The sequence below is a fragment of the Pteropus medius genome, unplaced genomic scaffold (assembly GCF_902729225.1).
Source record: "Pteropus medius unplaced genomic scaffold, Ma_sr-lr_union100, whole genome shotgun sequence".
In the NCBI taxonomy this organism is placed as follows: domain Eukaryota; kingdom Metazoa; phylum Chordata; class Mammalia; order Chiroptera; family Pteropodidae; genus Pteropus; species Pteropus medius.
In genome coordinates, this window is record NW_024345600.1 from 5,290,483 (window position 1) to 5,316,398 (window position 25,916).

Sequence of the window (25,916 nt, forward strand, 5' to 3'; positions counted from 1 at the left end):
CGAACTCTTTTTTATCTTTATCTCAATAACTTGTTTATTCCTTTCATTATACTCATCAGAATTTAGAACTACTATATGATTATATGTTTTGTTGTTTGTTTGTTTGTTTGAATACCTCACAAGACTGTTAAGTCTAAAGTGGTCAAAGTCCACATCTGATTGTTTACCATTAGAACTCCTATTTTCAGAGCAATATCAGTCCTATAGTCAAGATGTAGTAAATATTTGTTAAATAAGTAAATGGACCTGAAGCCTATAAACTATGTCACTTTTTTGAAAGTGCTTCATTATAAGAGACATCTTTAAAAGACAAGTTTGAACAGAAAATCTGTTTTGTCCATGCTTAAAACAAATGAGTAAGTTCTTGGATTTTAGGGAAAACTTAAAAACCTGGCATTTCACATACTACCTTGAAATGTGGTGCAGTGGAAGTGACATTGAATGAAATTTGGTTCAACCACCTTTAAAATATATTTTTGGCATATTCTTTCTAAAGTTGCTTAATCTATCCTGTGATTTTTTTTTAAATTTATAAAACAAGATAATAATATCCAACTTAAAGAATTAGTATTCATTATTCATTCATTAAAAATATATGAGCATCTTATATATATAAGTAGTATGCTAGCACAGGGAATGTAGGATGAGCAAGATTTCTCCTTCACTGAGAATATATTATAACAGAGTATGAAATGAGATGATATATGTAATGCACCTTGTGCAATGTCTTTTGTAGAACTGAATTGAATTCTAGCTCATAAATAACTTATTAGATTATGCCTAACACTCTGAAGAACTTGTCCTTTGCAGTTATAACATCCAGCTTTCAAAAACGGTCTTATCATATGTGCATTTTCTAATATCCAACACTGAACTGGGACTCACCGATTGAGGTGAGAGCTCAGCTTCAGGCTTCATTAGCAGTACACTCTGGTCTACTGCACGAAGGGCACAGAGGGAGTGAGGGGTGGCTGTGACCTTCAGGTTGGTGTCTGAAGCTGGCAGGCTCTGGACTGAGGCGAAGCTCAGATTTACCTGTAAAGAGGATATGATTATAGCAGCAAATTTTTAAAAACTCGCTTCTATCCCAGGTTTGGACTAGTCCTATTTACACATCCTTTCTCTTTATTCATTTAGAACAGGATTGAGAGATGAAGCCACCTATGGACTACCAGTTAACCATCTCTGGAATGAACTGGAGGTGTGGTTCCAGTTAACTCACGTTTCCCTGAGTTATATAACTGTTGAAATATAAATTGGTTTTGCTCACATTGAAATAGAATGAGAACACATGTGTTAACAAAGATACATACCTCGTCATGTACCTCTCTCTATACAGTGTTTTTGAGATGAATGTGTGTATTTTGTATGGTGCTGTGAAATATCACATTTCACCTCTGAGACCAGCCAACCAAAGTGTCTTCCAGTTGGCAGTCTTAGTTATCTGACATTCTAAAGCAGTATAGTACTGTTTATCAGAATCAGAGGTTTATTGGGTCTTAAAAAATTAAACATCTAATATGCATCCTAAAAGTTAATTGCTTGAGAAAATTCAAAGAACTGTGAATAAAGAATAAGAAGTACAAAATAATGGAAAATTGTATTTTTTTCTCCCAGAGATTTGATTCTGCTTTAGCCAGTAGCAATTCATAGTGAAGTGGATCTACTTGGTCCTTACGTTTGCATAAACATTTCTTGAGTAGAATATTTTATCTTATATTAAAAAAATAAAATAGAATAATTTAGAATTTAGTTCTAAATTATAAAAATAAAATAGAATAATTTAGAAGTTTACCTGTGGTAGCATCAGGTAAATTCTAGAGTCTTGAAATGAAAGCTGATTTGGATTGGAATAAAATGTTGGTGTCTTTAGTGAAATGATATTCAACTTGGATTGCCGGATTTAACTGTGATATTCCTGTTATGCAGTCTACTGAGTTAATATAACAGGTTGGATTCATGTAGCACGAGACATATATGAAAAATAAATAATTAATTGATTTTTCCTCAAGATGCAGTCATATTCATCTGTACAGTTCAATATGTCATAAAAACACTATTTATGGACAATTCTATTTTAAATAGTCGTTTTTAATTTTAGAAATTTAAGTAAATTAAAATATGTTTGCAAATGCCTATATCAAGTGACATATTTGGAATTATAATCAACTGAAAATACTATTAACCAAGAAGTGGGTATATTAGAAAACATTAAATGTTTTACTGACATGAGAACCTAAAAAGAATTTTAAAGCATATTTTGAGAGTTTATATTTATCTATATTAATGTTATTCTTAATGCATAATTATATTCAATTAAGAAGATAGACAATTTAAACTATTACATAGTATTTAATGTAGATACTAAATCTCTTATTTTTTAATTTTTTTATTAGTTTCAAATATACAGTACAGTGGTTAGACATTTACGTAGTTTATAAAACAATCCCCCTAACTGTTCCTTCTTTCCTCTGGTTTTCTGCCTAGCCAATATATTAATGCTAACTGCATTCTAAATCTGTTATTTTTAATGTAAGAAAGGGTTATATGAATTTTAAATAGAAAACGGTTTTTCTTTATCCCAACATAGATTGAAAAAGGTATTTAAAATATATTGGTTTGAAGGAACACACATCTCAAATTCACCTGGATCTTTCCTCACATTCTCAGCTCACACTTTGTTTGCTCATGATTCTGTCAGAATGTTTAACTTCTAGGGGCTTTAACTTTTAACTTTAATAGATCTATTTCCTATTTTTTTGTGGTAGATAAAAAATAGCCATCTTTCTCCTAAGTACTGCATAAATCTTATTTTTTTCATAGCTTATCTCCACATCTGATCAATGACAACTTAAAAGATATTTAACATAAAGTGACTGAATATGTACATGAACTTTTGCTTCTATATGGGAAGTTTTATGGTTTTACATGAGTTTTCATGTTTTGCACCAGAGGGCGACCGCTGCTAGAATGAGTAAAATATGTTGAAAGCTGCAGCATAACATGGCCATTCTAAGGTTTAACGAACAACTAACTGTCCATGATTAGTAACAAGGGCACTGAAACTCAAAGTAGGAATTTTTTCTAGGTTCGTATGAAACACACAGAATGTCCAAACTGAGCAGAACTATATTCTTGAAACTGTTCAGGTTTAATAACATTCTTTAGTAAGACGGAATTGAAAATTTATATCAGAAACTATTGTGTATTTTTCTTAGATCATCATATATTAAAAAATAGATAATCTAAATCTAATTTTCATTGAAGAAATATTCACTTGCTATAAATGCGTATTTTTAAATCTCCATAAAATCCATGTTAAAACATCATTTTAGGTATATTAAAAAAAAATACCTGAAGTTGGAGCCTATCAATTAATGTTAAGACTACAGCACCAAATTCTGTTGAGATAAAGCTTATTTTTTTCTCAGTAGGTTTCTCATTACAGCTACATATCCTTCGGAGATATAAGAAGATCCTATTCGCAACTATGTAATATTTTTATGCTATAGTCCTTATTAGAGTGCTCAGGCTATGTTTCTCAAGATGAGGTAAATACATATACCATTGTTCTGTATTATCAAACTAAGTTTAAACTTACAATAAGTTACTGCTTTCTGAGGTAGTACATGGAGGTATGTCAGGGGGTATGATGGGATAAAATTGATACATCCTTATGAAGCATTATTTTTAACTGAAAAATTTGAGGACAAAACTAAAATTTAGTTTCAAAACAAACTATTAAAGGTTTATAACAAAATAGCTTCTGAATTTCACACAAGTTTTAAGATACAATAGGAGACTTTTAAAAAATTGTGTTTATAGCTTAATTCACTAGAGGTCTAGTGAAGTAGACTTCTCAGGGTATGGCATCACTCTCTGTTCTTAGAGGTTTTTTGGAGGAAAGTTTCAGGAGAACTACATAGCAATCTGTTAATGTACATAACTTTATTATTTTCCATACTTCAAAAAGGGAGATGTATAAAAGGACTAGGCTTAAACAAAACACCCACCTTATTGACAAAACAGTTTTCAATATTGAGTTTCTCAGTATCTGCGACAATTTCTCCATTAGGTAAAATAGTGTAAACAAACAACTGGGCAGTAGGAGCAATGTCTGATTCCACTCGAATGGAGAAGGAAAATACCCCTTTCACTGGAGAGTAAAGAAAGTTCAAGAAAATAGATTAGGAAGAAGGAAGAGTTCTCAACTTTATAAAGAAGAAGTTCTCAAATGATTTAAATTATTCACATTTGGCACATTTGGAGCATACTGAAATAAGAAAAGATGTGCTTATATACTGTTGTACTTGTGGTAGTGTTCAATAAATATATGCTGAATTAATGACATTTTTTTCTTAAAGAAGTAGGTTAAATTGTTCATTCAAAATATTCAAAAAACATTTAGTTCATGTATTAATTTTTAAATTAAAAAAGATTTGTTAGGAAAGAAATCAAGAGAGAAGAACTTCTAGACATCTTTAATGATCTCTGTGATCCAAACAAGTGTAATTCTTGTCATATGCATGAGGACAATTTAAAGAATGCAATACAGTCTCTATCTTTAGACCACTTACAATAGAGCAGAGATACAGATACAAATAATCACACACAAGACAAACTGTGCCTCTGACTTTTATAAAATAATTCCATGTATTTCTCTTAGTGGTTGTTTTCTGTATGAATTGTATAGTGCTTATATAATGTACCCACTTAATTTTCTAATAAATGTTCCAAGTTTGATTTTTGTAGCATAAAATCCTTTTAAAACTATAACCTTCCTGTGTTTATGAAAGAGATGAGGTTAGCTTGTGGTGAAAATATGCAAAAACAGTAAGATCGAAATAAATTTGAAACAATAGTATTGAAACTACATTAAAGTAGATTTCTGGAGTAGGGTTAAACATAGGCAAAAATTAATTTTATTAACAAAATGGTTAACATTAAAGTACTTAAATTTAGCATTGAGTTTTCCAGAAGTCAAAGACAAATGGAAACAAAACCATTTATATAGTTATCATCAAATGAAATGAAGTATTTTTCTCTTAGAGAGACACTTTCTTCTCCCCATTCTACCTCTCTAGGTATACAATTTAAATTCTATTACAGGAAGTAATTTTGAAGAATTTGCTTTATGAAGCAATTTTGTTTTTGATATACTATTAGCAACAACCTTAATATCACATGTAAAATATCACATGTAAATATTTGTAGAATGAAGCTAAAGCAGTATTTTAAAGGAAATGCATAGTACCAACAACTATATTAGAAAAAGAAAGAAAGGTCTCAATCAATGACCTCAGCTTCCTCATGAAAAAATTGAGAAGAGTATGTTATAGGCAAAGTAAGCAAAAGGAATAAATGACAAGAATCAGTGGTATCATAACCAGATATGAATGTAGAAAAAGAAAGAGGAAATAAATTCAACCAAAAGCCAGTTGTTTGAGAAATCAATACAATTGATAAATCTCTAACAAGATTGATCAAGAAATAAAGAAAGAAGACACAAATTATCAATATCTTGACTCAAAGCCTTACCATCACTACAGATATTACATCTATTAAAAAAATGTAAGAGAATATTATGGACTGTTTTATGTCAATAAAGTGGACATTTTAGAGAAATAGTCGTTGAATGCTACATACCATCAAATCTCACCCAGGAGGTAACAGCTAACCTAAATTGCACTTTATCTATTAAAAAAATTAATTTGTAGCTAAAAATCTTTTCATAGAGAAAATTTCATGCCCAGAAGAATTTACTGATAAATTCTATTAAATATTTAAGAGGGAGGCGGGGAAATCCAAGTCTAAAGAATTTCTTCTGGAAGATTGAATAGGAGGAAATATTTTCCCATTGAGAAAACATGTATCATCTTAGAGAATACCTCTTATAAACAGACTGATGATAGGAATATGGACATTAAAAGCACTGACAATGAGGGATCAGAAAGAAATTTGAAACAATGTAATTGGAAAGTGGGGGGAGATCCTTGTTATTAGTGGAAGAAAGCTTATCTTAGTCTTACAATTATGTAGAAAGTAAATCTTGTAAATGGTAAACTTGGATATATAGCTGAGGAGATTTCCCAGTAAAGTGTAAAAGGTTCAGCCTAAGGTTTTATTTTTCTGCTTATTGTAAAATGCAGGAGGTAAGAAAAAAATTAAGGGAAAATTGTTCATCTAAAAGGAAACAAGACTTCATAATTTGTGAAATTCTCAGCTTTGTAAAATTTTAAAAGACACTAAAATTAATATTCTCTGTCAGGAAGTTGTGCTCTGGAGAAAAAGCCAGTGTGGTAGATTGGCTTTTGTTAATATCTCAGAAAAATCAAAAGATCAGAGTATTCAGTCACATAAAGGCTCTATGAAGAAATTAAGTGTATGACTCATAGATCATCTCAGCTATCTCAGCAATAGCTGAAAAGAGAGATAAAATTATTCAAGAAAAATCTGTGGCAAAGCTTCTTGTTTAATGGAGTGAGTCCATGTGAGATATGGGAGACTCACAAGATTTTTGAGAAATTTATATCAGCAGAAATACAGTAGGCTTGGATCAAAAGGGACAGAGAGAGTATAAAATGAAAGAAGGATTTAGACTCATCAAATTCCACAGGCAGGAAACAAACTGATAAAACTACTCAGTTGCAAACATATGATATCCTTCATGAAAAAGAAAGATTAATTCTGAGAATGGAGCCTTGAGCCTAGAGGGCAGAAACATGAACCAAAGAGAATTTTTGCCAGGTCTTGAAATCTAGTGTTGTTTGTGCAACTGGATTTCAAAATTTCTTAGAATTTGTGACTCTTTTTGTCCTAGAATGGATTATACCCAGGATATCACCAACACTTAATTTAGACGATTGAGATGATAATATTGAGACTTTCGAGTTGGTGAGATTTACATGAAATTTTTTTGGACTTAATGCCAGGCTTTTAGAGACGTTGGCATGATGTGAATGCATTTTACATGTGGGATGGATGTGAATCTTTGGAAACAGAGTACAGTCCGAGGTAGGCAGAATAATATCCCCTACAAAGATATCTATGCCATAATCTCAGAAACTTGTGTATATGTTACTTTATATAGCAAAAGGACTTTACAGATGTGATTAAGTCAAGGACCTTGAGATGGGTTATCCAAGTGGGCCCAATGTAATCACGATTGATGTTTAAAAGAGAGAGGCAGGAATGTAAGAGAGAGATTTGAAGACAATGTGCTGCTGGCACTGAAGGGAGAGAATAAGAGGCTACAAATTAAGGAATATAAGAGGTCTTTACAAGCTGGAAGAGGCAAGGAAACAGATAATCATCTCTAGTCCCAGAAAGAATGTAATCCTTCTGACACTTTGATATAAGCCCAGTGAGACTTCTGATCTACAGAACTATAAAATAATAAATCTGCATGGTTTTAAGGCAGCAAGGGTGTAGTAGTCTATTACAGAAGCAATAGGAAACTAATACAAAACTATGTGGAGTAAAATTTTTCTTTGGTGATTTTCTGCATTTTTCAATTATTTTCTGCATTTTTGAAACAATTATAAAGTGAATATATTTTACATTGAGAATAAACTTTAAAATATAGAAATACTATAAAAAATACTAAATAGATTAAAATAAACCTAGCATGGCATCCTTTTGTACCAGCTTTCTGATTTCTGGTTGATGGAAGAAGTTTGTTGACCACTTTCTTTAATGTAAAAATAATTTATTCTCATTAAAATGTTCAGGATTTGACAATGAAGAAAAAACAGAAAATAATGAAGGTACTAACTGTCTCCCGATTCAATGGACAACACATGGATTCCTGACTGGGAGATGCTTCCTTTTGCTTTGATCTGAAGACAGAGGAAAATGCATTCATTATTGTTTTAAAATATACATATTAAATTTACTTAAACATATATATAATATATAAGTAAGCAATAATCTCACTACTCCAGCCCAAAAGGTGTTTTGGATTACTAAATTTCTCTTCTAATATTTTTCTATATGTATAGTTACATACTTTAAATAACAAACATATACTTTTACAAGGTTTTTGTATTTTATTTAACATTTACTTTCTATCATGAATATTAATATTCAAATTTACATGTCTTAAAAAAATATTTTAACATCTATAACATGCAAAGCAACCTGTAATGAAGGCAGATACAAAATATATGTAAGTATTCGCTATCAACTATATTTAAAAAAACTAAATATGACCCTCTCTATGTGCCAAGCACTGAACTAAATAATTTAGTTCTAGAATTTTATTTAATTTTCACAGTAAACTCATGAAATAGCTATTATTGACACCTCTAGTATTCAGGTGAGATGACTGACATTTCTCTTTACAGATGAGATTAGATAAGTTACCCAAGGTCACATAGGTCAGAAGCAATAAAGCTAAAATTTTAAGTTACTGTCATTTTTTTTACTTTTTCATAGAATTTTAAAGAATATTATTATAGTTAATTTTTCTATACAGAATTTCCTACATGTATTTTTTTTTTCTTCTAAAAATGACATACTTGAGTAACTACTGGCTTTGAATATTTTTAATTTGGGAACATAAATAGGTATATCGGCCTCAAAAATATTATACCAATTTATAATATGCCTGAGACTATACATTTTCCCTGTAATTACACCAGTCATAAACTTCTTAAATTATTTTGAATCTTTATAAGTATAAAATGTTATTGCTTTATTATTTTAATTTTCACTTCTCTAATTAATGTCAAAATTGAGTAGTTTTCCAGAAAATTGTTTGACATTTTTATTTCCTGTTGAATAAGTTCTTGATTCTTATCTTTTGCTTACTTATCTACTGAAAACAACTTCTCTTCAAGCATAAAAACAAAAATACATATATTTATATTGATATAAAAGGCATTACTTAGGTAGGAACCTAATCTTTTGGGGGTTTACACAATTAAGAAGGGCTACAGTGGTTTTATTCTCACCAAATAATAGAAGGTTAACTCTTTTTCATCCTTCAGAATCTGTCCATTCAGGATGTAGTATGCCGAGATCTCTTGGGTTTTTCCACAGGCTATTGTATCAGGAAAAAGTTCAAGGTGAACATAACTCTTGCTTGGGGAGAAAACGTGTCTTGCAGTGTGCTGTGCTTGTGTATGAAATTCTTGAAGCCACAGATTATCAAAACAGTGGGTATTCTGTTTGTAAGTGACCTAATGGAAAACATAAAGGTCTTATGTAGGCTATTTTTTAAAAATTAATATATCATGTATATGTTAGTCACTCTCTGTAACTCACTGAAGATTTTATGTGAATCATATTTACTTGGTTCCATTATAGGCTGCTTTCCCAAATAAAGCATACCCTGTGAATAACTTTCCCTTAAGTTTATTTTAGGTTATGCCATACAGATTTAGAAGATATTATTTACTCACAATCACTTTTACTTAATACCCTTATGAGTGTAAGTTGTACAAGATCATCTGAATATTCAACACAAAAAGAATGGTATACCAAAAAAACTAAGAAAAACCTAATTTGTAATAAAATTATAACAATATTGAATTTTTCAAGGGAATATCAAGATCATCTAATAACTATCTCCTGAAACTAGATCATGTTGTAAACAGAGTTGACATAAGGGAAAAGATTTTTGACAGAGAATTTTTTGTTTTTTTATAATTTGTCTCCACATCATGAAATTTCTATTTTACTCTTTTGTCATCTTATTTTATCCCTAGAGTTCAAATGCTTCTCATATATCCTTAAATTACATGGCTCCGGTGATTTCTGTCTTTTTAGTTCCAGATGCCCCTTTGCACTTACCGTAACTGTAATAAAAGAAGATATAAGGTTGGTGGTATCAATGGAAATGTTTGCCAAACCGTGCTCGTTAGTAGTTAAGTTGGAATGATATGCACTTGGATTCACATTGACATATAGAGTTTTATTGGGAATTGGCTGATCCTTCTCATCAACTAGAATAACCTAGAAATATGAAAGTGATAGCTGGTTTCAAGTGTTATATAGCCGTAACATCTTCCATTATTTGTCATGGTCACCACTGACCTCTTGGTCACTGTCATTTACTAAAGATTTTAGAATCTGAAAATAAGATTTGCTTTCTTAGACTCTAAACTATTTTTCTCTTTGGTATTTCAATTTAGATAACTTATGAGCGTTCAACTGAAAATATCCAAAAGTAGACTCATTATGTTACCTTCCTCAAATTTCTTCATGTCTCTATCTTAGTATATGGTGTTCTATTTATCCAATAGTTTATGCAAGAATACCAAGGGCTTTTTGTGTGTGTGTGTGTCATTTTCTCTTTCACTGCCTATAGCTAACCCATTGCCAAGAACGGTCTCTTCCCCTGTAAAACATATTTTATTTCTATTTACTTCTCTCCAAATCCATTGCTACCATTCCAGTGAAAAACACAATAGCTTTCCAATAGCTTTCTATTTAATCTTATGCAGTCTACCTTCTTGCTGTTTCATCCTTGCTTCAAACCATTCTTTATACAGTCTGAGCTAAATTGATCATGTTACTCTCTTTAAAACCTTCAGCAACTTCTCAATCCAAAATTCTGAAAAGAGCCTTTGAAGATCTGTTCTAGCTTACCTACAACTATTCAGTTAATCCAGTTATATCTTCTATCTCAACCAGTAACACTGGCTACCTCTTAGTTCTTTGTTCTTTAAAAGCTGTTCCATACCTACAGCCCTGGATATTCTCCCATCTTTCTTAAATTTCTGGCCAAGTCATATTCATCTTTCAGGTCTTCAGTTTTCTCATGCTCTTCTCCGAACCTGAAATGACCTTGCCTAATCAGGTCTACATGTTGACTAATTTCTTACCAATTTGATACGAAATACTAGAATAAATGAAGATGATATAAAATTCATAATATGCCACTAAAATGGGGAAATAGGATATATACTGTCAATTCAAAGATTAGTTACTACAAGAGAAATTTAAAAATGCCCAGAAATCTCATATCTCTCTCTTTATGAAAGAAAATTGATAGTTTACTAAATTGGATATCAATCTTAAAATTTGCCAAAATTATTGCCAATATTGAGCCTTGAAACTGAAAAAAAAACTTTTAAAAACTATCAGTAATAAAAAATTCAATCATCTAAATGAAAGAATATCTCTTTATTTTTATAGAAAATTATATTACAAAATCGTTATTTATAAAGAGGCAATCAGAAAGTAGGCAGCCAAACTACTCGGAAAAAATGTATTAGAGAGGTATGTTAGAAAGTTAATTAATAAAAAATGCTTTATTTTTCTGGATTTGTGGTGACATTTGCCTTTTAAGTTTGTAATTTGATGTAATGTAGTTTCTTACTGTAAATATTCATTTTTATAATAAATTTTGATTTAAAAACTCATTTCCTTAAAAGCCAAATTATGAATATATTGAAAGAATATTCTACCTGTCCATAGAAAGGGAGTCCGCGTCTATAATGTGAATCCACTTTTGTAAATTTTATTTTGCTTAAGGTATTTGTGATTTCACATGATCCATAGCCAGTTAATTCCAACCCTGAAAAAGAAATAAGTTCAGTTGAACTATATTCAACTCACCTCCTTACTCCATCCCACTTTACTCCAACATAACAAAATATCTTCCTTGTCTGCCTCTAACCTCAATTTAGCAATGCTAAATCACCTCACTTTTAGAACAATTGCATTTACTCTTAGGAGGATATGGGAGTGGTTCTGGATTTACATTCTGGTCCTGATTTTGCCTTGGATTTCTTTTAAAAATTATCTGCTGAATTAATCAACTTCCATTTTGATATTCCAAATTATAATTAATTATCTTGGACACATTCTCATCAACATAATTCTTTTTCATCCACTCCTTATCTTGATTAATGGCATTTCCATTTTTCAGTTCCCAAATTTGTAATGTTCGGGGTCATCTTTGAGTAATATTCTGATGTATCACATTGTAACACATTTTTCATCTAGCCTGTCCTCTTCATATCTGTTAGAATTATCTTTTAAAAATATCAATTTATTTAGGTCATTCTCAAATAAATCTAAAGATAAACAATGCTTTTCATAATAAAGTCTAACCTCTTTAGTATGTGATTTACTTTACTTTTCTATATATCTTAGCTCCAACCTACATTTTCAGATTTTTCTGAGACCAAACACATTTGTTTTATGCTTATCATGCTTTCCCAGTCCATCACTATCTTTCAAAATGTTATTCATTATATACAAATCAGCTAAAATACTACTTTATAAAGCTTTCTTTGGCTTTGTATTAGAATTAATTATTTCTCTTCATACTCATTTAGCTCTTAGGTTTTACATATCTTGTAGTAATTTTATTATGGTTATACATATATACATACATATATATAAACATATACAAATAAATATAATTTTTTTTTAGATTTCTAATTACTTGAGAGTAGGCATTATGCCATTTTCATAGTCCTCAGAAATAATAAAGTGTTTTACATGAAATGAAAATTTGATGTTTCATAAATTAATAAATGGATGAATTATTAATATTAAAACAAGTACAAACCTGTTCCCTCCTCTCTGATCTTGGCTTCCACTTTTATTGCCATTTCATACACTCTTTGTGTCAGGTGAAATAATTTAGTCTTTATGAGTTGTGTGAAACAGCCTTTGCTGTCTGCCTGAAGAGAAAGAAAGAGAATTCCTGGGTCTTCTGACTTTCTATGAAAATTTTTTATTAGCTATAGAAGAAAATTTTACAAATGTTTTGCTTACCTTTTACCAAGCCCCCAAATATCATAAAATGTCTTCATTAATCATCGAGTTAACTCTTGCCAGTCTTTGCCTTCTCCCTTCCTCTCTGAAAGTCTATCCAATTTCTGCCATATTAAAATTCATATAGTGTCCAAATGTGTGACAATATTTTGTAATTCTAGTTTTTGCATATGTCGTTCTTCAAATGCTAACATTTTCCTGTTCTTATGCCAACAGTTACTGCTCTTCTAAACTCAACTCAGACACATCTTCTAAGAAAACTTTGTAACCACCTTCACCTAAATATCAACTAATGATTATATTTTCTCAACTGTATTTTCTCAATGTCTCAGACATTAATAAAAACATATATATTCATTGAATAAATGAATTACTTCAGTACAGTCACTTAATGATGGGGATATATTCTGAGAAATGCATCATTAGGTAGTTGTGTGAGCATCACAGAGTAAAGTGCACTTAAACAAACCTGGATAGCATAGCCTACTATACATCTATGCTATATGATATAGCCTATTGCTCCCAGTCTATAGGCCTGTATGACATGTTACTGTACAAAACAACACAAAAGTAAATCAAGTGCAAGAGAAAGTGACAGAGACATGGAAAATATGAGGGATATGAAGGTGCTGCCTGCGTGACACAGTGTACTGTTTTACAATAACTTTTTTTATAAGTAAAAAGAGTATACGATAAAACATATAGTATAGAAAATACATAAACAGGCAACAATTATGTACAGTACATAGTTGTATGTGCTATACTTTTATAGGAATGGCAGAGAAGTGGGTTTGTTTCCATCAGCATCACCACAACACGTAATACATTGCACTATGACATTATGAAGGAAGTGGACCAGGTCTGTCATTGACTGAAACATCGTTATGCGACTCATGACTGTAATCGGATTTCCAAACTAAATATTGGGAACTGTGTTTTAATAAAGATTTTTTATTTTTGTACTTACATTAAAATATCTATTGCATCATAACATTTAACAATATTTGGTTTATTTATACATAGAGGTCATGACTCACTTTAAAAAAAATCAGTCTGATATATTAAAGATTTTGGCAGCTGGATTGCTCTCATGTTTATCCTGCTTATCAATGTTTATCTTGACATTCATTATCATATTTATCACCTTACCCTTTCATTTAGTAGCTTTCTGCAGCTTTGATAACTTTCTTTTCCGTACCTTTACAGTGCCCACTCACACTGCCACACCCTGGACTTTTATGTACTCTTAAGCCTGAAATCAGTAATTTATACATTTTAATTTTTAATACAACATATTCTAGTTTCTGCTGTTTTCCTTAGTTATTGCATTTCTTTGATGTAATTGAGGCCTTCAGGCCACTGTCTCTCTAGGTCTCCCTCTCCTCAACCTGATACTGGTTTCATATTCGTCCATATGCAGTTTAGATTCCATAGTGTGCCATTTGATTGTACCACCAGCCAAATTCTTAACATCTGTCACATTCTTCTTCTCTCATTTGTTTGATAAAAGCCAACTTTTGATACTTCCATACCCTTTTATGCTTTTATACCTGGCATGTCGATTGCTGTTGGAAGGAAATTACAAAACTAAACAAATAAATATCACCATAAGTCCATGAGCCCAACCCTCAAGTGAGGTTCTAACATTGTCATGGAATCAGACATTGTTTCTCTTACTCCATAATTTTCCAAGGTGACTATTTCAAATGCTACTGTTGTATTATATTCACAATACAGTATTCTATTGCATTCTCCATTGTATTATAATCCAGGAGAAAACTAGATCTAGTGTTAGTGTCTTGGAGAGAGTAGTTTCCATATACCTGTTGACTGAATTCTTCACAGATATTTTGTGAATGTCTTCCATGACAGGCAAAATGATGTTGTGCATATTTTCTGCATACATTAATTGTCACTAGACCAGAGACAGGCTTCCCATATGTGTATCTATAACAATAAAGCAGTCATACAAAAAGGTGCTTAATATAAATAACTTAGATGTTTTTCTCATGATTTGATACGTTCACATATCCATCTTATTCATCTACAGCAATTATTTTTCCTTACATAGTATTTGTACTTCAAAAGCACTTATTCTGAAACTGTGTCTTGATTACCTAAGTAGCATACATCTATAACTCTAACAGAAAATACTTACTGATCTTTTTTGAAACACCTCCAAATGGAAAATTAACAGTGTAGTTTTTCTCACATCTTTCCTCCCTTTCAGAGATTTTATTATAAGCCTGTCTTATTTCCTTCTTCCTCTGTTCTCAGACTATCTAGGTTATAATTCCGGCTTTAACAATACTTCTTAAATTGTATTAGAGAAAAAAATCAGGATATGTAGAGAGTGGATTTCTAAGTCCTCCCTAATTCATATACATTTTAAGAGGATAAATGAGAAATTAAATGGAAAAGCACTAATATAAAACAAAATTTTATAAATGAATAGTATCATAATGACTTAGTCCGATTCTGCCAAATCTGATGGAAGGATATGATGTGATATAGTTGGAATGTTCGTGTCCCCTAAAGTTCATATGTTGAAATCCTCACCCCCAAAGAGGATAGTATTAGGGCGTGAGGCCTTTGAGAAGTGCTTAAATCATGAGGGTGGAGCCTTCATGAATGAGATTACTGTCTTTATAAAAGAGGTTCCAGAAAGAGCTCCTTCCCCTTCTACCATGTGAAGAGGCATGAGAAGGCACTAGCTATGGATCAGAAAGAGGACCTTCACTAGAACTTGACCAAGCTGGAAACTTGATCTTGGATTTCCCAGTCTCTAGAAATGTGAGCAATAAATTTCTGTTGTTTATAAGTTACCCAGTTTGTGATATTTTGGTATAGCAGCCTGAACTAAGACATGATGTGAAGTAGGGCTTAGTTTATTGTTTCTCAAAGCATGCTTTATAGGCCACTTACTTTAAAATTACCTGAGATATGTATCGAGATTCAGAATCCTGAATTTCTCCTCAGATTTATGAGTAGAGTCTCTAGAGTTAGGGCCAATAACCTATATTTTAACTAAGCACTTCCATAGATTTGATGCACACTTAAGTTTGAAACCTATTGCTTTAGCCCAAACTGAAGAAGGTGAGATTTGGCTTCAGTGTCCCCAAAGTTCCCTTTTTTTGTAGATTGTCTCTCAAATTTCTTTAAGTGCTGATAAAGTGATAAATTATTTACTGAATTTCAATCACTTTGTTGAATCTTATCTTTAAATCTGAATCAAAAGGCGTTTCTTCTGATAGAAAATTTTAAAGCATCAAAGCTAGTGAGAGGGATGAAAACATGTATCTCACACTATTTTCAAAAGTAAGAGGTAATGTTTCTCTCCTTGGTGCATGTGGAGGATGTGCTACTGCACTAAAAGGCAATCAGAGAAGACATAACTATGACACGTATTTTGAATTCTACATTATATATCCAGCATTTAATATAGAGGGGCTGCTTAACTTCTAATTTTCCATAGTTCAAGAAATTTGGAGCAATTAAAAAATGGAGATAACACTACACAGAATAACACAGAAGTTATGAGCGTGAGCTCTAGAGTTGAATGGCCTGGGTTCAATTTAACACAGTGTCTAGGATACAAAAAAACAAAACAAACAAACAAAAAAACGCTTCTTAAAGCTAGACTTTTTAAAATTGCAGAGGCAGTATAGAATATTGTTGAAGAGTTTAGGTTCTAAATCCAGACTGTTGGATTTAAATGTCAGTTTGCAAATACTGCTTTAAAGGGACATATAAATTCATATGTTCACTGTAGAATTATTTTACAATAACCAAGATATGGAGGCAACTCATGTGCCCATCAATGGATGAATGGGTAAAGAAGAGGTGGTACATATATACAAAGGAATGTTACTCGGTCATAAAAAAGAATGATATCTTTCCATCTACAACAACATGGATGAACTTAAAGGATATTGTGCTGAGTGGGGTAAGTCAGACAGACATAGACAAATGCCATATGATTTCACTTACCTGTGGAATCTAAAGAACAAAATAAACAAACAAAACAGAAACAAGCTTATAGATACAGAGAACATTTTGATGTTGAGGAGGGATTTAGAAGTACAAATTAGTAGTTACAAAATAGTCATAGGGATGTATAACATAAGTAATACAGTCAATAATATTGTAATAACTATGTATGGTGTCAGATGGACACTAGATTTATTCGGGTGATCACTTCATAAGTTACATAAATGTCTAGTTACCATGTTGTACACCTGAAATTTTCAGTAAATAATTTTATTATTAGTAGTAAAAGTGTCATATGCTACCATCTCTGCTTCCTAGTCAGGGCTCAGGCAAGTTAGAGTCATTCCTTTTCTAATTAAAATACTTCAAAGTTCAGTAGCAATTATTTGCAATACAAATAGAGTAGAAAAATAGAAATTAGATAAAAAATGTAACTCACAGGCCACATACGGATACTACAAATGCTTCATCAAGAAAACCAATAATCTTGGGCATTTTCACTTGGACCTCAAATTTGGGCAAAACTGTTATCAATAGGAGAGAAAAAAAGGTGAGAGTGGGTATGAGATCTTGTAAGCATTAGTAATGATTCTATTACAGAACCTTATAATAAGATCACATGAAATGATTTCAATTGCAATACAGAGCAGCAGGGATGCTACTGAGAAAGAAGATGCCATTCGTAACCATGGGCAGTTTGTACCATATTAACTTGGTTAAGCTGGTACTGCATTTCCTGGAATCTCCTTGTCTGAACTTGTTCAAGATTTCACAGGTGGAAAGAAAGCAGGGCCATAAGTCTCTGAAGATTATCATGGTTAGATGTGGTAACAGGTACAGAGGCCAGTAGGTTACAATTTGTTCTAATCCTTTCCCTCTGTGTCCAGTTCTTCTTCCTACAGCTAGCCCTACTGATAATCAGAGGCCCTAGGACCACCACCAGACACTTGGTTATAGAAATATTAAAATGGTAGATATGAAGAGGTAATAGCCTTCCATAGGTCCTTCTATCAGTTTCTCTTTGTGTTCCACTCTGGCAGCTGAAGATGCCCTTGTAAGTTCTGCTTTATTCATCCTCACCATTGCTTCAAGAGAACTGGTTAGTAATTTCCTCTGATCCACCACCTTCTCCTGCTGGACCCTTACTTTTTCAGCCCCTCCCACAGTTGTATAATGTTAGCTATTTAGATAATAAATATTTCTTCTATAATTCTTATGGAAGTTCTGGCGAGTTTTAGAAATTATGTTTTTGTTATAGGTTTCCTCATCCATGGCATAATATATTTAATTTACATTAGAAAATCTACATAGCTGATAGCTAATAAGATGATTCGATGTCTAATTTCTATGACTAGAGTAGGGTAGGTGTAGGTTATAGACGGCCAGGAGATAATCTCAGGAAATATCTTAATTATAAGATATTTAAGATATTTATACATACATATAGGTAACACAATGTATTGATTACAATTTAAGTTTAAATATGGTTATATAAACCTATTAAAATCTCTCTTCCTTCTTATTGGCTCTATGATTTTGGTAGATTACTAACTTTTCTAGTATTGATATACTCATTTATAAAATGGAGATAATAAAATATCTGCCCTGGACTATTGCGAGGATTGAGATAGTGCATGAAAAGTACTTAGCAAATATTTAGGTAAATAAAGACGCTTGCTAATTTTCAACTATTATATGCTAGATCTTTTCCTGTCACCTATGTCTACAAGTTATTCAGTCTTAAATACTCTGTTATAAATGTCTTGGACATATGCAGAATTCTTACCATATTCATTCACCTCAAAGGAATGTTCTATTTTTTCCCCCGACTCCTTCTCCAACTTGACCTTGTAGAGACCCAGACTGGGCTCCACTGAGAGTGGGAAAGAGAGCTGGCTGAGTCCCTCTTGCAATCTGAACTGTTGCCATTGGAAAATTCGATTCCTCTTGGGATTCTACAGGTAAAAACATTGTAAGTTCATATAAACAATTGACATATAGATACTTTTTGAGTAGAGATACAGCTTTTCAGGAAGGGTGACATTGAGAGTTGGATAACTGATGTTTGGTAAATTGGCATGAAAGGTTTTAGCAAAGTTTTCTAAGAATTCTAGTTTGAGAAAAGGGCAAGAAATTTACCAGCGATGGGATACTGCAGATTAGAGTACCTCTTTTTGAGACTATATGTACTTATTGTGGTAAGAAATATTGGAAGAGTCACTAAATTGCATCATCTCAGGGAATTTTTTTTTCTTCATTTAAATCTTATCCACTCTCCAAAGGTTTTAAGAATGACAGGGAAAACAGTGTTTAATATAGTTTTGGTGAAGAGCTAGTGGGGTGAAGGAGGCAAAGAGGCAATTTGACATAACGAAGTAAGTCTTCATTGTAATTGAGATATGTAATATTTTACCTACCTCAATATAAATCACTGAGAACTGAAAAGAAAGAAATAATATAAGTAAGAGATCGAGTTTAGAATGAGAAAATCGTTGACATCAGCATTGATAGAGGATCTGGATCAGAGAAAGTGAGTCTGTATATTTTTTGTCCAAACAGGAATTGCGCCCTGGTTTGGTTCATAGCACTTTATATATTTTATTTGGGACATATATCTCTTAAGAGCTCAGGACTTTCCCTTTCTCAAATAATGTACAGTTGAGGAAACCTATAGTTAGGCAAAAAATGTCCGAGTAAATTTATTTTGCAGATGATATTTAGCTCTAAGAAATTCTCCATATTTTAAAAGAGAAATCAAATACGCTTATTTTTCTTTTGTTCAATAAAAATAACTGGTATCTTTAAGAAGATAATTTGAACTGAATATTTATTTTAACAATATAATTGATTAACTGATTTCTCTTAACTTCTAGCAGTGGTACTCTTATGAAATCTTTCTGTAATAGACTTAGATACCTCATAATGGTTTCAGGTTTTCCAAAAGAATGGGCTTTCACTTTTAGCCTGTTTCTCCCAACCTCACCCATTATTATGAGACTCACCGTTTCATTCAAGGGGTGAAAACTGACATCCACGGAGACAATGCGGAATCTCACTGAAACAGAGATTTTTCCCATGAAACTCTCCAATGGTAATCCAGGATAGTAGTACAGTAACAATAGGCTAAGACTTCCATGACTGCAGAATAAAGTAATAGAGAACGCCCCTGGCCCCCACCCCTAAAGTTGAACTTGCTCATTTGGTTCCTTATACCTGTTTGCCCTGGTTTGTAGATGGGTTTGTCTGTTTGGACAAAGACTAGGCTCTCTACTTTTGCTATGTGTATTGGCTTCCTCTTTATGAACTCTTGGGTTGGCCCTTTCACCTGCACAATAATGAACGCTGAGGAAGATGGCAACTCTGGAATCTGAAAAACAGAAAGAAGCTGAAGAATCTGCCCTGATCCACTTCTGAATGTCTCAGCCATTATGATTTTCTCATTTCTCTGGTTAGTCCAATGAGAATTAGTAGGGAATAAGGTCAAGGATTATTTCCATTGCTTTATAGATTATTATGATTGTGTAACATGACAGTAACAAGTCATTGGTTTAATTGGAGGAAAATGTCATTGCAATAAAATGAACCAATTCTTCAACCTGTAATGATAGTGAAGGAAATAACATGCCTACATTTTCACAACAATTATATGTTATCATTAGTTGTAACCCAGTAAGATTAACTAAATATTTAATACTTTAAGTAATAAAGCTTACTAGGCAATACATTAACCATTAGTTGTGAGATCTTAGATAAGTCACTTAACTTTATGAACCTCAGTGTTTTTATCTGTGATGACATGAACATTATTTATCTTAGAAGTATACAAGTAGGTGAAATCTTTATTATAACTACTGCTATCTTCTGTGTATTGCACTAGATCTGTTTGTAAACATTATGTAAGCATGCTCAGTAGAAATTTCATTTTTAAAATCTAATTTGAAATTCACTCAGCATTTCTCATTTTTTTCTTCATTATGCTTTTTTGTTTTTAATTGTTTGGGGTCAGAATATAAGGCATCAACTAATATACCCTTTCTCTAATGATCTCCATTATCCCAAGGAGAGATACTGACAATGAAGGGGCTACAGTAGAAGGAGTCCTTCTCTGTCACCAGGTCTGTGAGGAGGGACTTGTTGTGCGTTCCATACTCCAGAATTACATTAAGTGTCACTGTCTCATTCAGGTGATTAAGCAAGATACAGGCCTTTTCAGGAACTCCAACGTACAGACTTGATGGGACCAGCACCAGATACTGCCTGTGGAGAAGAGGAGTCTGTATTAACCATGGAGAAGTTAAAAAGACATCATTATTGTGGCTGTTTCCTAGATAATCTTTGCTATTGTCACCAATCAGAACAAAGCCAGGTTTCAGCAAGAGTATAGAGGAGTGTATTCTTCAAAGACCAATCCAAAAGGCCATAGAAACTCAGAAAACCTCAGTAAGCTAAACATTAATTTGCTTCTCTTGTGGAAATTTTCACCCTCATATTATTTTGTAAACCTGTTCATAAACTACATATAAATAATCCATGAGTTATTATGTATTTTGATAGGAATAATTTTCAAATTTAGAAATTGCTCAAGAAAATGTGATTATATATAATGGAATATTATTCAGTCTTAAAAAAGAAGAAAATCCTGTCATTTGTGACAACATGGTTGGATTTTGAAGACATTATGTTAAGAGAAATAAGCTAGACAGAGAAAGATAATACTGCATAGTATCACTACATGGAATCTAAAAAGAAGATTAGATTAATAGAAACATAGATTAGAAAAGTGGTTGCCAGGGGTGGGGTGTGGAGGAAATAGGAAGAGCTTAGGAAAAGGGTATAAACTTTCAATTATAAGATGAATAAGGTCTGAGGATATAATATACAACATGGTGCCTATAATTGATATAACCAAAATTTCCTAAAGAATAGAACTTAAGGGTCTCACACATACACAAAAAGAGTAAATATGTGAGACATCAATGTGTTAATTAACTCAGTGAGGGAGATCCTTTCACAATATATACGTATATCAAATCATCACATTGGACACTTTATAATACATAGGGAAGAGATGAATTGCTTTTTACTACTATTTCAGAAGCAACTCTAGCTTTTTTCTATCTTTCACTTTCTGGTGATGGAAGAAAAGCCAGACCAAGCTAATCTAATCACTAAACATAATACTGTATACACCCAGAGGAAAATATTAGTCTTCTGAGGCTCTTTGCTCATTATTTATTATCACACAAATATGCTGCACTTTCTGAAGCTCTACTTGCCCATGTCTCTCTCTTTCTGAAGTGCCCTTGTCTATCTGAAAAACTTTTATTTGATTCATAAGACATATCTCGAAAGCAACTTTCTCTATACAGACTTAGATGATGCCCCTTCACTTTCATCAGTTCCCCTGAGAAGTTAGATTTCCTTTGTGGATGTTCTCACAGAATTCTGCAATGCTGGCTTCTGTTTTTAGCCCTGTATTCCATTATCTGTGCACCAACTCCTCTTTTCTATACTGTAAGGTATTGAGGAAGGGGTTTACATTTTGTTAATCTTTATATTCCCAAGATCTAATACCAGCCCTTAAGGATTTGCTAAAGGATTGAGTGAACTGACACACAAATCCTGGCTTGTCTATAGGTCATACATCCATTCTGGCAAGCCCTGAATTGGGGAAAATGTAGACATTGAGTCACTTCACAATGACTAAGACACTGCACTCCTTTTCATGAGCCAATAAAGAAGTTACAGTTAAAAAAATTTGGGATGTGTGTGTGGGGGGTAGGAATTTTATATTCTTTATATTTTATGAATGGTATAGACTTTTATATTCTTATTTGGTGAATGTTTCATAGATGTTACTACTTTATGTCTCTGAGTTTTCTAGAATTGGAGTATACCTCTTTCCACATGAGAAATAACAATTTACTGATCCTTCCAAGCCCTTTGACAACTGACCATTTCACAAGGAATCAGAAAATAAGTAGACAGACATCAAGAAGCAGATAACACAATGGGAAAGAGGAGGGCAACAGACTTTCCTGGAAATGTTGCTTACGGTTTTGAAGTAGCTGAAGCATCTCTGGGAATAAGCAGGAAAAGTAGAATCAAGACTGGATTGGGCAGTCGATTTCCCCTCATAGTGTGGAAAGGAAAGAGAAGTAACGGGAGTCTGAGCTCTTGATTCCTTGGACTCTGCTCTTGTTCCAACATCACTGGTTTTTATGTTACCTGATGGGCAGTGAAAGTAAACTGCTAACCATTCATTTTTGTAAACATTAACTACTTCCAGGATAAAAAAATCCAGTATAAAAAAAAAAAAATTCCAGATCATTTTCACAACTATCAGTATTCTTTCATCTATTCTCTTAAACTGTCTAAGAACTTGAAAAATAGTGCTTTGAGGCTACCCTCGTTCGAATTAATAATAAGTACTTTAAATAGTTTTAAGGAAAAATAAATAAATTATATAATTTGATAATATTAATCAATAGTCTTGATTTCTCTCTCTCTCTCTTTTTTAAAGAACTATTAATGTAAATACATATTCCAAATCTCCTGTGGTAGTTCAGGGGTCATCACATATTTCCCAAAGCTTCATCCTATATGGTTCTTTAAGAAAAAACAAAATATCACAGGATTTTAAAAAAAAATCAGTTTGAAGATATCTCCATTGTTTAAAGTTTAACTTCTGCTTTTTATGGCTATTCTTATATTTGTTTGTTTACAAAGAAAATGATAGTTCATTTAGATATAACAATCCACATAACATATATTTATTGTTCCTAGTTTATTTAACATTTAGAATATAAAGCCAATTAATTTATTTTATTCTCTAAGGAAATGACCTTTATTTGATGAACACTCTTATTTAATTTTAGCTTGATCAATATAAAACTATTTTATCAATAGTGATTCATCATTTTATTTGTTTTCCAAGGGAGATTGGGATATTGAAATCTATTTTAATGGAATTATGAAAATGATAAAGATCTATACTGTTACATTAATATAACTAGGTCCGCACAAAATTGAAGTGTGTGTTTTGAATAGAGAATTGATTTAAATTATAAAATATGATATGATGAGAAACAGACACTTCTGTGGATAAAGCATATTTTGTTCTTGCCGTACATTTTTGCATGTAATTTGGAAGAATGAGAAGTGAAGATCATGTACATGACCATTGTTAGTGAACTGTAAAACTACAGATGTGTAAGATATTAAAATTTCAATGATGATATTCAACTATGGGTTGATATACAGTCAAGAGTCACATAATTACATTTTGGTCAATGACAGGCCAAATATACGATGGTGGTTTCATAAGATTATAATGAATTATAAGCAAAAAAATTTGTTTGTGATGTTGGAAGAAAAGGCTGGACCCAACTACAATACTGAGTTTACTGCTATCTCTGGGTGGTTTAAACAGACGAAGAGCTAATCAAGGGGTGCTCTGTCATGGTCTGACGCCAGCGTCCGGGTGTTTTGGCGCTGCCTTTGGGAGGGACCCCTGTGCAGGCAAGGTCAGCCACTGCCTGTGACCACCCAAGGCTACTTGGTAGGAGCTACAGAGCAATTCATGGTTGGTTGCTGCCTGTGCTAGACCTAGAGGCAAGTGGGAGAGGCCATGCTGCGAACTGAGACCAGAGGCTGCCTGCCACCAGTCCTGGGCCTAGGTCAACTTAGCAAAAGTCCTGGTCAGCCCAAGGTGAACAGATCTGTGCACCCTTATGTTCACTGCAGCACTAGTTACAATAGTCAAGATATGGAAGCGATCTAAGTGCCCATCAATAGATGATTGGATAAAGAAGCCATGATACATATATGCGATGGAATATTACTTAGCAATAAAATTTTTTTACCATTTACGACAACATGGATGGACCTAGAGGATATTACGCTAAGTGAAATAAGCCAGACAGAGAAAGACAAACACTATATGATTCTACTTATGTGTGGAATATAAAGAACAAAAATAAATGAACAAACAAAACGAAAACAGACTCATAGGTAAGAGAACAAACTGGTAATTGCTAGGCAGAATGGGGGTTGGGGGCTGGATGAAAAGGTGAAGAGATTAAAAAGTACAAATTGATAGTTACAAAACAGTCATGGGGCTGTGAACTACAGCATAGGGAATATAGTCAATAATATTGTAATGGCTGTGTAGAGTGCCAGGTGGCTACTAGAGTCATCAGGGGGATCACTTCGTAAATTATATAAATGTCTAACAAATCTGTTGTACACCTGAAACTAGTATAAAAAAAAATGAGGAGGTTCAGTATGCTGTCCACCAGCCCTGCACCTGCCAGCAGCTGGGGCTGAGTTAGCAAGGAAGGAGGAGAGCGAGCTGGGGAGAAGAGGAGCCCGAGAGCCTGCCCACGCTCTCCCTGCTCACATACACACTTTACCTTTTATACCACATTGTTACTGTACTTTTCCTATGCTTAGATATACAAATATCATTGTGTTACAATTGCCAAAGGTATTCAGTATAGTAGTACACTATACAGGTTTATAGCCTAGGTGTGTAGAAGTCTATACCAGCAAGTCTTGTATAAATTCACTCTAAACTGTCTTGGGCTGACAAAGCCATGCACACATTGACAAAATTGCCTCAGAACGTATCCTTGTCATTAAGTAATGTATGACTGTAATGCCACAAGTGGAATAAACTGTAATAATAAACTGTGCTAGCACTTGGCAAATGCTTGCTGAATAAATATAAAATTCTTCTGACATTCTGGCTCCTTCTCTCACTAGAATCTCTATGTTCTCTTCGCTTCTGCTGATCTTGGTTCCCCTCCATCTCTCCTCCACTGCCATAAATAAATACCCCATTCTCCGCCAGCTTAATATAGGGTAAATTAACTTATAATAAATGACTTATAAGAGGTCTCTATATTACTTTCCTAGGCATAATTATGCTTTTTGGATATGCATCAAACCTGTGTTTTGGCCAAATGCCTAATGACTAAGCAATATTTATAGTTCGAACTTCTGGAATAAGAAAATAAATCTGAAGTGTTATCAAAACCTTATCATTGTTATTTTTAATTATAAATTTTAGTAGATACATTTAAAATATTTATTATATGACATCCACAATATTTTCTCAGCATTCACAGTTAAGACTTATACTCTGCGGCTCTCAAACTTTTTTCTTGTATTTCTTAAAACAATTTTAT

The 25,916-nt window shown here is 32.7% G+C and overlaps 1 protein-coding gene across 1 annotated transcript in view; it reads right to left on the reverse strand.

Annotated features, from left to right (window-relative positions):
- The window catches only part of LOC120611700 (pregnancy zone protein-like), a 39,880-nt gene extending 16,928 nt beyond the window's left edge, over positions 1 to 22,952 (reverse strand). The window contains 15 exon segments of the mRNA XM_039874273.1: positions 886 to 1,035; positions 4,014 to 4,156; positions 7,775 to 7,838; positions 8,955 to 9,182; positions 9,796 to 9,957; positions 11,415 to 11,524; positions 12,527 to 12,641; positions 14,559 to 14,682; positions 17,165 to 17,249; positions 18,512 to 18,680; positions 19,143 to 19,163; positions 19,728 to 19,780; positions 19,939 to 20,092; positions 20,799 to 20,982; positions 22,781 to 22,952. Of these exon segments, the coding sequence (XP_039730207.1) occupies positions 886 to 1,035; positions 4,014 to 4,156; positions 7,775 to 7,838; positions 8,955 to 9,182; positions 9,796 to 9,957; positions 11,415 to 11,524; positions 12,527 to 12,641; positions 14,559 to 14,682; positions 17,165 to 17,249; positions 18,512 to 18,680; positions 19,143 to 19,163; positions 19,728 to 19,780; positions 19,939 to 20,092; positions 20,799 to 20,982; positions 22,781 to 22,935 (1,917 nt within the window). The 5' untranslated portion in view covers positions 22,936 to 22,952.
- Between the last annotated feature and the right edge of the window lie 2,964 nt (positions 22,953 to 25,916).